We start from the raw sequence: 12,987 nt of genomic DNA, 5'->3' as shown, positions 1-12,987 counted from the left end.
ATTCTATACCCTGAGTACTTAGCGAATTTGTGTATATCTGGCATAATAGGCACCAGGTTTGTTTCGATGTCCCTGACACATAAGAGTGTCATCTGCGTACAATGATATGGATTGGGTTGGGCCTGTCATTCTTATGCCTCTGTTATCGTGTTTTTGTCTTATGAATGCCGCCATTGGCACAATGGTTAGAGTGAATAATATGGGCGAAAATGGGCAGCCCTGTCTGGTACTCCTTCCCAATAAAAACATTTTAGATAACGTTTGGTTCTTGAGAACCTTGCTCCCGGTGCCGCGTATAGTAGTTGAACACATTTAATAAGGTAAGGGCCCTTTCCAAATGCTTTAAGTACTGCAAATAGGTATTCCCATGACACAGATCAAAGGCCTTTTCGGCATCCAGGGATATCGCAGCAGCACTTGCGCTGGGATTTATTTGTGCCATGACCCCAAACAATCTGCGTAGGTTCAAGGTAGTGGATTGAGTTGGAACAAACCCACATTGGTCTGGGTGCCCCAGGTTTGGCATGCTAGGTAGTAGCCTGGTAGCCAGCACCTTCGCAAAGATCTTGGCATCAGAATTGATTAGCGATTTTGGTCTGCAACAGGACATGTCCTGAGCTGGACGCCTGGGTTATAATGATACAGTGATCACAGCTTCCCTCATGGATTCCGGTAATATATTACGTTCCATTGCTTCCTCCCACACCTTTAGCAATACCGGAGCCAGCTCAGCCTGGAACTCTTCATAGAGTTCAGCTCCCAGACCGTCTGAGTCCGGGGCTTTTCGTGATGACAGGGCCTTAATTGCATCAATTATTTCCTCACAAATAATTGGTTGCTCAAGCACTAATTTAGCTTCTAGTGGCAGTTTCGGGAGTTTTACCCCTTTGAAATATTCATGTGTTTCCATAATGGTTTTATTGTCCCGGTTGGAGTATAATTTTGTATAGAACTTCGTAAATTCCTGGTTTATTCCCTCCTCCTTTGTAATCACAGTGCCATCTGTCGCAAGAATGTCCACGATCGAGTTATGTTGCATTAAACTTTTCTTAATCTTGCCAGGGACCTCCCTGCTTTATTGCCTTCCCCATATCTACATGCCCAAACAGGGGCTGCATGTATTGTATTTCCGTGGAAGCAAGTTTATCTAAATCTCGTAGCAATTTATTTATGTCGGCAAGCGTGTCTTTATCGTGTGTTTGACTGTATGTAATCTCTAGGTTGTGCAGCCGTGATTTGACGTCTGCCAGTTCTAGTCTCACAGATTTCAGAAGGCCCATTGTCTTAGACAGAAGGACCCCCCTCGCCCAAACCTTAAATGTCTCCTAGATTGTAGCACAATGATCAACAGACCCCTCGTTATTAGTAAAGAATTCTGCAATTTCAGTATGGAGAGATTGCGCTACATTCGGGTCTGACAGGATAGCCCCTGGCATCATCCATCTCCTAGTTGGCTTTGGGATTTCACGCATCTCCAGCACCAATGATATCAGGGAGTGGTCTGAGTGTGTACGGGGATAAATATTGCATTTCACCAGTGAATCCAAAATGGAGGAGGAGAGAATCCAGTAGTCAATGCGTGATTCCGAGTCGTAAAACAGAGGAATAGTATGTGTATTGCCTCTCATGGGGGTGCAGCGTTCTCCACGCATCGATTAGTGACAACTGCTTCTGTATCTGAGTAACGGCTGCCTTAGTGGATGGTCTTTTAATATTAAAGGATCTGTCACATGTAGTATCCAATACTGTGTTAAAGTCCCCTCCCCATATTATCCATGATTCATCCACTGTGTTGAGTATATCTAGTATTGTAAGGTAAAAGTTTGGGTAGTCAATATTAGGACCATAGGTGTTGACCAGGGTAATAGGTTGTCCCGCTACTTTCCCAAGACCACCACGTATCGCCCCTGGGAATCGGTCTTGCTACCCGTGTATTGAAATTCCAGTGATGGGTGTATCAGCGTGAGGGCTCCTCTGGCCTCAGCAGAGTAATCTGTGTGATATCGCTGTTTGCCACAATTTGCAAGAATATCGGTATTGATTTTCCCTTGAACATGAGTTTCTTGCAACATTAATATGTGTAGGAGATGTCTGGTGACGTAGGAACCAATTTTCCTGGATTTTGTTGGATTGTTAAACCCACGTACATTCCAAGACAAATTAATTTTTAGTCCATCGCCTGGTAGAAACATGTGTGTATTTGCATTCAGCACCTATCTCTGTGTCAAAATACTAGTTCTTGGAGGAGGCGCCACTCGCACCAGTCTGACCATATAGTTTGGAACATTTTACTCCCACAACCTGGATTGAACTGCTCATCCCACTTAATCCCCAACTGGGTAGCAAACAAGAACCCCTCCCCATTTTTTCCCACCCGCCTTCCCCATCATCTACCCCAACTTGACGATGTTTCCCTTCAAACTTGTGGAACTTTCCTGAGGTTATCATGTTGCCGCTACATGGCCGCCCTGACCAGGGCTCCCGACCCAGTCCTAAGGGTCATATATAGAGCCACCTACTAAAGAAAGCAATTAAACCAATGTAAAAGGATATCGTCATTTATATCAATCACTCTGCAGGGTCTCGTCTTTCCGCTTCAGGTCGAGGATTCCTGTTCTGATCCGGTCTTCGTTCTCAGGGGGGGGAAGAAGTATAGAGTCCATGATGTAGGCAATGGCTGCAGATGGGGTCTCAAGAAGTGCGCCCGTCCCCTGTGTTGGATCCTCATTTTAGCGGGGAAGGTCAGGGGGTAGGGCACCTGGCATGCTCGAAGTAGTCTCTTGACTGGGTCATAAGATCTTCTGTTTGCTTGTACACCTGCGGCAAAGTCCGGATAAATGCATATATGGTTTTCCTCGTAGTGTAGCGTGTCTTGTTCCCTAGCCATTCTGAGTATCGTGTCTCTGTTTCTGAAATTGAGGCGGTGAGCAATTATCGTGCAGGGTGGTGCTCCGTGCCTGGACACAGGGGCGAGGGTGCGGTGGGCACGTTCGACCAAGAAGTGCTCTGAAAAGGATTCGGAAGAGAGCTTTGAGAAGTGATTCCACTCGTGTTTCCATTGCGCCTTTTCCAAATTGTTCCGACACACCTACTATTCAGACATTGTTCCTTCTGGATCTAGATTCGAGATCCTCACACTTGTTATGCACCATAGAGAGGTCTCCTTTTAGTTGAGCAATGTCTCAGCCATGTTGGGTAATCGTTTCCTCATTTGAGCTGATTCTGCCCTCAGCTTCCGTAATGCGGGAGCTTTCTTTGTCCACCCTTGCCTTGAGGGAGCCAATGGTAGCAACAGTGTCATCCAATTTGACGTTGACAGCTAGGAATCTGTTCTGTACAATGGTTGTTAGGTGATCTTCTCTGTCATTTTCCCCATTTTCATTGCGAGTGTTGGCAGAACTTGATGCTTCCGCCGTGGGGCCCTGAGCCTGGTGCTTGTGGATGAGTCCATTGGCCCCTTCTTTTTCGCGCCAGCTCCCTCCGTCATTGTTCTTGTTGTGGCATTCTCCTTTGATTTGCACTACAAGATAGGTGGCCAGTGGGATATTCAGTGATAATTGGTCGTGTATCGGGCCATGCGTCACCTCATTTATTGGCCGTACTTCTCCAGTAGTAGGGTCATGTCTCGTCTGGGCTTCCCTTCCACAAGCGGGTAGATGTTATCGGTGTTTGTGGGATAAACATGTCCCCTCACCACATGACCAAGGATAGGTTCAGCATCGTTTATACTGCTGCCCAGGCTTAATTATGGCCACCTGGATTCTGTCAATGCGTGTCACAGTTGACTCAGTGTCCTCCAGCACACCGTTCAGAAAAGGGGGTCCACCTTGAGAGGATTAGTGTTGTCTGTGTGCGCACCACACATCCAGGGTCCTCCCCAGTGACCACTTGTAGAGGAGAGCGCTGCATTTGGACTGCCGTAGTTTGAGAGTGTATCCTCTCCATTTCCTGACCCAAAGAATGGATTGTGTTCTCCCACGTTGCAGTATTTAGTATGTGCGTGCGTTACCAGGTGATTTCTATCTCCCCAGGTGCCCTTTCAGTGGTGGGGGTGTAGGCTGTTAAACAGGATATGGTGTTGCCCCTACACAGGGGTACAATGTTCCGTATATGCGCTACGGGTCACATGTGGGTCTCAGCGACAGTGGCTCCCCGGGCCGCAGTCTTGCAATTATGGGCTGCACTCCCCGCAGCCTTCCCTGCAGAGTAGTTTTCCTACGTACTGCAGATATTAGACCAAATCACACAGTATGTACCAGATCAAGTTCCCAGCACTCACTCTCAAGCACAGCTTCCAAGCATTCACCCATTGTTGTGGAGTATAGTCTAAAGTGCGGATGATAACACCTCACTGTAGAGATGGCGGTGTGCATTACGAGCCCATTACACGTAGTATTTATAATGGGTACTACTATAAAATGTACTGCCGTAGCCCGTGCTTTTCAGATCACGACGGAGAGTGGACTATGTCCTCCCACTTCTTGGGATACAAAATATACTGTTTTTATAATTCACAGTAAGGGCCCAGGGTTTTGGACACCGCACCTCAATAGTTATACAGTTACTGACTGCATTGGGCTTCACAATGCAATTATTTGTACTCTCTGGTGCTTGTTTTCTGTACTGACAGAGCGGTCCTCCACAATTACATATTGCGCAGCGTCTGTACTGGGGTTCGTTCCCCCCGATTCTGCCTCACCTTCATTTTAGCAGCACTGTATGTCGTACGTTCTCCTCTGTACAGCAGCCCAGTAATGTAGGCTGCGCGTAGGATCTGTGTTTTCACAACGGGTGGCATGCCCCTTGTCTCGATCCGGCCACCAGCGTGATGCTCCTCTGGCCCGTGTTGTTCCCAGATGGACGGTCCCTGCTCTCATTCAATCAAGCCCACATGCGTTGCGAGGTCGCCGAGTAGAGGCGTTTCATTGGTACCTGTGTCGCAGCGCAATGCGTATTGTTCTCCAGGCTGTCACGGCAAAGGAGTCCGCAGCAGTGTATTACTCTCCACAGTATGGCCACCGCAGCCACTTCGTAAGTACCCTCAGTATGAAACTTGCATGGTGTAGTTCCGGTTCTATCCGATGCTGGTGGCTCGGCCCAGTGCAGCCCAGCGGGATGTCAACAGCGCCAGACTGATGTGGGGGGGCGGCTCTTCAAAGCAAATCCTCTGCTTTGCGTTCTCAGGGGCCTGCTATGGACCCGCCCAGCTTACACAGCCCCATGGCAGGATCCAGGTCCTCCAAACGGTCCGATCGGGGCAGGAGCCGGTCAGCACCGGTATCTCCCCCCAACGACCCACGACACTTTACAGCTCCCGTGTCAGGTCTTCCGACTGTATTCAGGTGTGCGTTGGTCTTAGGATCAAGGAGGACCATTTCATCTCGCCAGTTATCCTCGTCCTGCGCTCACTGCAGGGTCGCTCGAATGCCAGCCAGACGAGAGCAGGAGTTCACTGTATAGGGAAAGTCGGTGTTTAGCCTCCGGCTGTAGCTTCTCCCATTGCAAGGCCCACAGCAGGGTTCCCCACCTCGCTCTCGAGGGAATGTCGCCTGGTTCCCACCAGCGGCCTGCATTGTATGGTGCTCCCGGGGAAGTTTGCAAGTAGGATATCTCAGCCTCACTCGCACGGTTTTTCCGCAAAGTTGCAGATTATGTTCTCTAGGCAGTCATCAACCAGCACAATGATGTATTCTGTGTAAGGGTGGCTCCAGCACAGATGAAATCTTTAACCGGATCTGTCACGGATCGGAGCTCCTGGTTCAGGTGGCCATTTTCCACATGCATATCAGCGCCCCCCAAAAGTAAGTTGTTTTTGAAGGTGGAGGGCAAACGGGAGGCAGAAACTTAACTCCCATTATGCCCCTGTCCTTGTTGTGGCCTGTCAATGATCACACCAGGTTGGGGGTTGGATTAGCGTGCTTTTATTATCTCAACACACCTAACACTGTCTTTTATATGTAAATCACCTTTCAACACACAGTGCAGCAACTACTGGAATGATTTATATAGTGCTGCTGGTGGTTCCTGTATTCAGGGTAAGTGGAGGTCCCTGGCAGTAGGTTGCAGGGGTGAGTGTAGGGTAGCCTCCCTGTACGTGGCTTACCGCGCTCTTAATGTCCCGAGCGGGAGCTGCCGCTCGTAGTCTCTGGGCCGTTCCCGCAGGACTTCCCATCGCACATATTAAGGTCCTTTTCTCTACATACCTCCTTTTGTTGGACAGAGTTTCTCACTCCATCACATAGTCAGTGTACCTTCCTGGTCTTTTTATTTCTCTCTGTGGTCGGCTGCTCTCTGCATTCTCTTCTCAAGGCGTTGCAGCCCTTTCACTGGTTCTCACTTGCTCGTTGCATTCCTCTTGGGACTGGCTTCCGCTTGGAAGGGTGTCCCTGTGTCTTCCATCTCTGTATGTTCTGATTGTTACCACATGGTCGGGTTCTCTTTGGCCAAGCTCTCCTCTTTACTTCTGTGCTCTTGTGTTACTGGGCTGAGCGCTACTTCTGTCCCCCTTTCGTACAGTGCTACCCTCTCTTAAGTTCCACCGCTCACTGTCTTGGGTGCATACATGGTTTATCCCTCCCTGCACCACGCTCAACGGTTTTCTGAACTTGGAACCTGTCTCGGGATCTTTGTGCACCATTTTAATCTTTGAGATCTCCTTCTCAGACTGTGCTTTGTTGAGGTTTTCTCCTTTTGCCGCTATATCTCCATGTTTTCTTTGCTCTTCTTAACTCGCCATACCAATTCTTCCATGTCCACCTTTTCATCCTCTCTCACACTTTCCAACAACGGCGGGACCAGGGTGGAGGTTGCACTGCATCCTCTGAGGATGTGGAATGGCGATATATTTGTGACCACGTTGGGGGTGAGGCGATGAGCAGCTATAGCTTCCTTGACTCTGCAGAGCGGGTTGAGTTTCGCTGCTGTGGCGAACTACAATGCTCCCTTAATGAATCTGTTGGTGCGTTCCACCAACCCATTTGCTTGTGGGTGATATAAAGCTGCTTTAATTTGCCTGATATTGTTCTCCTTCAAGAAATGTTCCATCTCTCCGGATATGAGTTGCACTCCATTGTCGGTGACCAGTTCTCTGGGCAATCCTTCTCTCTGAAAGATGAGGAACTGAATCACTTCTACCCATTTGGATAAATAGTCCAATAACACTATGCCATACTTGCTTTCATGCTCCATGAGTTCTAGCGGGACTATGAGGTCCATGCCCAGTTGTTGCCGCACTACTTCTGGCACTTCTGTGGGGTGTAGTGGCGCTTGTTTTACTTTGAGTCACTTGTCACTATTCACACACTCATGAAACCTCTCTCATGGTCCTTATTTCCAAGTCCAATACACTTCTCTTACCCTTCTTTTTGTCATGTTGTTTCCAAGATGACCGGCATGGGCCCTGCATATGATGTTTTGTCTCGTAGCTATGGGTGGAATCACTTGGTCGCCTCTTATGAGCATCCCTTCATTTTCAAATATTTCATCTGACACTTTCCAATAGGGACGCAACCCTTCTGGAATGGACCTCTCCTCGGACCACCCTTTCCTGACTTTTTGTTGTGGTGTCATCTTTGTCTGCTTCTTTCCTGTCTCTTCCGCTCATTTTCGAGAAATTCCCTACTCAAGTTGTAAGTGATGCGACGACACATTCATCCTGTAGAGAGCTGGTTTCTTTATCTTTGTGCTGCAAGAGTCTGGACATACAGTCTGCCTGGGCATTTTTCCATCTTGCAATGTGCTATATCTCATATGTATATCCTTGCAGCTTGGCAGCAATGTGAGCAAGGCGAGGTGTCACTGTGCGGGTTCCTCCCGGGCTCAGTAGGTGCACTAGGGGTTTGTGATTGGTAACTAGACAAAATTTTGTACCCAATACTTATGTGCGGAAGTATGCTAACATCTCGTTTTCAATGGTGGAGTAATTTTTTTCTGCTTGTGAGAGGGCCTTGGACACAAAGGCGACAATATGTTCTTCATCGCTCTTCTTTTGCGTGAGCGTTGCTCCTATACTGTATGTGCTGGCATCTGTGGTAATCATGGTCTTTCATTGAGGATTGAACGGTTGCAGGCAGGGTGCATGCATTATTCCCTCTTTGATATCTTGTTCTGCCTCCCAATGGTACTCTGCGCCTTTTTTGAGTAATTCTCTCATTGGAGCAGTGGTCTCTGAGAAATTGGGAAAAATTTTGCGTAGTATTCAGAAAGTCCCAAAAATGATCTCTGCTCTTCTTTGCTGGTTGGGGGAGGCGCCTTCACGATTGCTTGCAGTAAATCTTTCTTTGGGCTGATACCTGCCTTGGATATGGTGTATCCCAGATATTCTACTTCATCCGCCTGCAGTACGCATTTCTTGTAGCGTAGTCGCACTCCTGCTTCCTGCAATTTTGCCAAGACTTTGCAGAGCGCTGAATCATGTGTCTCCTTATCTTCTGCGTATATAAATATGTCATCCTGGAAGTAAGCGACATTACCAATGTTTTTCAAGAGTGAGTTTATCATTGGTTGGGACGCAGAGGCCGCTGAGGACAAACCAAATGAGATTCTTGTGAATTGATACGTTCCAAATGGGGTTATGAACACCGTGAGGGGTCTGGATTCTCGATGTAAGGTGATTTGGTGGTAGGCATCCCTCGATGTCTAATTTTGAAAATATTTTAGCCAGCTTCATGAGCAAGATCGCCTCCAGATTTAGGCTGCATAAATCAATGAAAATACGCAAGTCATTGGTATGCTGTGTCTTTATAAGAACCACTGGGCTGAGCCACTCTGAAGACTCCACGGTCTCGATGGTTCCTTCCGGTAGCTTCTTGTTGAGCTTTTCTTGTAGTGCAACTCTTGCTGTCGCCTGCATGAGTCGCACCCTAAGCTTGACTGGTACTGCTCCTTGTTTTAGTTTTATCTTGTGCACATAGTTTTTGATGAAACCAGGCATGTCTGAAAATAATTCTGGGAATTCTTCTTTGATGTTTGAGGTGCCATTTTTGTTCTTGGACAGGACTTGTCCATCCACACTGGGGTCGAGCCCGATTTGCAATTCGGCTTGGTCATCCCTGCCTTTTTCTGCAAGATACACTTTGGTTCTGGTGACCATGTTCCTGAATTCCACTGTCGCTCTGATGTACTCCAAAAGATTCACACTGGCACCTCCGTACGCTGTGGGACTGTTTGTAGGCTTCAACTCTTTCTTGTCCCACCATGCTTTTGTATAGGTTTAAGGGCAGTATGGTGAGGTCGGAACCCGAGTCTGCCATCACTCGTTTTATGGCCATTGACTTTAATGGTACAGTGGATATTTTCCCTCCGAATCGTGCCACTATTCACCATGAGAACTGTGTCGCATGCTTCTTCATCTGAGTAGGCCTCATCCTTGCCCTCTTCGCTCTGGATTGCTGCCAAAGTTTTCCTCACTTTCCACATGCACACCGATGCAAAATGTCCATACGTTCTGGGATGATTTATATAGTCCTGCTGGTGGTTGCTGTATTTGGGGTAAGTGGAGGTCCCTGGCAGGAGGTTGCAGGGGTGAGTGTAGGTTAGCCTCCGTGTACGTGACTTACCACGCTCTTAATGTCCCGAGCGGGAGCTGCCGCTCGTAATCTGAGGGCTATTCCTGCGGGACTTCCCACAGGACCTCTTAAGGTCCTTTACTCTACAGTCATCTGCCTTCAAAAACCATGAAAAATTCCCCATGGATTGAATGGAGGCGTTAGGACAGGTGTAACTGTGTTTTACCTGTCTTTAAGGCAACGGGGACTTCCACAATTGGCTCCGCTGTCTTGTAATACAGTAAACACGGCTGCAAATTACACTTTGCAGATAGCATTTGGTAATATTTAGCAGGTGATAATTTGAGGTGGATTCCATAGAAATCTCTTCGTTTTACGCCTGCATGGAAATCTCATGCAGTTGCAAAAGGAAGTACACACACAACACAGAGGCGGAAAGCACGGCGGATATGTAAACTATGCTCCTTCTCTGCTCTGTGTGCACTGGAAAATGGAAATGGAGGCGTAAAAGCAAAGGGCCTTGCTTGTATGCCGCCATTTCCCTCACTGTCCATTTTGGAAGGACCCCCTTGTATCTTTCATGTTGTCCATATGTTGAAATTTCACTTCATGGTTAACAGAAATGCAGGCTTAACTCAAGTAAAACCAGGACACACAGTATAGCGCTTAATGACGCAGTAAGAAATTACTCTGGGTTACACCTATTCACAAAACATTGTACATCGTTCTCACCAGATCAGTTACCTTTGGCCCACTGCAATTATCAGACAATTGTTGTGTAACCTGTTTTCCAATCGGTTTTATATGTAAACAAGCAAATATTGACATGCATAAAAAAGTGAACAAACATCCTATGACACATATCACGTGTGTTTCCTTTCAGCTATCAATGGCTACTTGTATGGGAACCTACCCGGATTGGACATGTGCACTGGTGAGCATGTGTCCTGGCATTTGTTCGGAATGGGAAATGAGGTTGATGTGCACTCTGCTTATTTTCTTGGTCACACCTTCACCAACCGAGGCCACAGAGCAGACGTTGTCAACTTGTTTCCCGCCACTTTTGTAACCGCTGAAATGTACACGTGGAACACTGGAAAGTGGATGCTGACCTGTCAAGTTAATGACCACATACAAGGTAATTCTATTCACTGATTTATTCTTTTCATGAACTTTTTTTCTGCAGGATATAGCAAACCTTCTGCAACTAGGCATGGTTCATGTTAACCCTTTTGGTCACTCATGTGCTATTGCACCTTCCCGCCAACAGTGGCAACCTACAAGGTGGTATGACTATACTGCATTTGGTTTGGCATTCCAGTCGGTTTACGCCACCGGTAAGCTTCTTTCATAATTTGGCATACCCTAGACATTTCTGAGCAGAAACCATACGTTTCCGCGCTGTTGACTGTGTACCACCTGGGACTGGAAGAAGTCTGTGTTTTCAAATGCAACTAATGGACGTGTACCTCTCCAAGGTTGAGATAAACTCTGGAGTTTCCCCATTGCTCTAATAAAATGAAGCCTAAACTCTGGGATATGTGGGCATACCAGAGAGAAAGGAGGGGCATTGCCAACTGTGGCTTTTAGTAGGCCGAGTGCTGCCAAGTTCTATGTATTGGGCTTGGTAATGTGGCTGGAGTGACCTGGGATGCCGCATGCTGCCATCCGTTGTGGAATATAGAACCCATAAGTGGTAAAGGGAGTAGCCCCCAGGTCTCCAGACAATCCCTAGCCTAAGAGGAAGCATCCTCCCACTGGGCCCCGAAGAACTCGAAGGTACACCTTAAAAAAAAAAAAAGTCGACCCCAGGAGGGAAAAGATCAGGTATCTCAAGCCCAAAAAGAAGGTAGCCAACTGTTAGCCAGGAACGAGGTGTTACCATCTGATTTGAAAGGGGCATCCAGGACAACTCCTAGGTACCCCCTGCTTACCTTAGAGATTTTACCTTTTGTGCCCACAGGTCTCCAGAAGCTTTAAGGGTTGCTTCATCCTATTACTCTAACATTTCCTTGTTGTCGCAGCACCCATCATTCCTATGTGTAAACCCGTACAGCATTGCACTATCACTCATTCCCCGCCAGCCTCTGATGGGATAATCATGCCCTTTAGAACTATATGTGCTTAGGAAAGTTCAAGGTTTCACTGAAGAATCATTATTGGGATTTGCTTGGCATTCATATCCTGTTCAGAAGAGCAGAGTGGAGGCTTCGGGACGCTACGGAGAAAGGCAGGGGGGTCCTGCTAGCTCACATCAGCCAGCATACTTGACTCATGAAGGACCAGCATTCATTTCCGGGTGAGGGGCACTCGGGAGGGGCTCTGGGATCGTCAGTCTGCATCCACATGGAGAAAAGCTGGCACCAGGCTTTGCAGGCGCCATCTGTGATGCACGATGGAGGACTACCCTCTTGTGGGTTCAGTCCATGGACCGTGCACATCGAGGAGCACTTGTGAAGGTCAATCAAACCTAAAAGGCCAATCCTTCCTTGCACTCAGCATCTGAAGCACCACAGCTGAGTGTGGTTTAGTGTCCAAGGTCCCCTGAGGCAGGTCTGCGCAATCATTTAACAGCCTCCAGTTTCTTCTGGGTGTAGGTGTTGGAAGGCATAAAGCAGTAGCCGTGGAGAGGGGGGGAGCCAGGAGAGAAGAGCAAGCAGCAGGTGGGCAAAGGCAGAGATGCGGAAGTGTAAACACTTGAAGAGGCGAGTAGAGGAAATGTGACGTTAGAAGTCTTGAAGAGTGGAGAAACCTGAGGAAATAGAAAGATGTGGAGGAAGAGGAGGAAAATAAAAACCACAGTGGAAAAAGAAGCAGAGGAGGGGGGAGCATCAAAAAGAGTCTTAAGGAAGAGCAGCGAAAGTAATGTGGGGGGAAGAAACGGCAAGAGGACGCAAGGAGGGCAAACCCACAGAGGTCTCAGAAGAAGAGGCAGCAGGGAAGCTATGGAAGGAAGGGGACTAAGAGGGTAGGTGAAGGGAACATGATCATTGTGGGGCATTGATGTGGAAAGCAGAGGGAGGGCAAGAATGGGACCAAGACGAGGGAGTAGAGAAGACCAGGAGATTGAGGCTTGGTCTGGAGGCGGCCTGTGCAGGGGCAGCCTGACCAATCTGTATTAGCGACAGCTGTGACTCGCACCAAACGCTCCCTGGGCCCAGCAAGTTCTGGCATGCATTATGCATGTGCTGCAAAGTATGAGACGGTCTCAGGCCCCAGGATCATGCTAAGTGGAGGTGACCACCTAACAACTCAGCATCCTGACTAGGACGAAACCGAGAGGAGCAGCGGCCAAACCAAGGCAGAGGTGCTAAGCAAACTGAAAACCTCCCTAGGTGCTAGTGATGTCCATTTGACCACCAGGAGGCGGAGCCCTAAGGAAATAAGTGATGACTAAAGGACGATGCCTAACTGCAATTGCTCTCTTTGATTTATTTGCAAACCTCATATTCATGTATCCAGTCCACCCAAAAGCTGGGCT

The 12,987-nt window shown here is 47.9% G+C and overlaps 1 protein-coding gene across 1 annotated transcript in view; it reads left to right on the top strand.

Annotated features, from left to right (window-relative positions):
- The window catches only part of HEPHL1 (hephaestin like 1), a 537,160-nt gene that overhangs the window by 199,721 nt on the left and 324,452 nt on the right, over window positions 1-12,987 (top strand). Inside the window, exon 5 of the mRNA XM_069639277.1 lies at window positions 10,390-10,644. Within this exon, the coding sequence (XP_069495378.1) occupies window positions 10,390-10,644 (255 nt within the window). The remainder of the gene's footprint in view (window positions 1-10,389; window positions 10,645-12,987) is intronic.

Source organism: Ambystoma mexicanum, chromosome 7q, assembly GCF_040938575.1.
Source record: "Ambystoma mexicanum isolate Mex_15411 chromosome 7q, UKY_AmexF1_1, whole genome shotgun sequence".
Lineage (NCBI taxonomy): Eukaryota > Metazoa > Chordata > Amphibia > Caudata > Ambystomatidae > Ambystoma > Ambystoma mexicanum.
The sequence above is the reverse complement of the archived record's forward strand: the minus strand, read 5'-3'. Positions and strand labels throughout refer to the sequence as shown.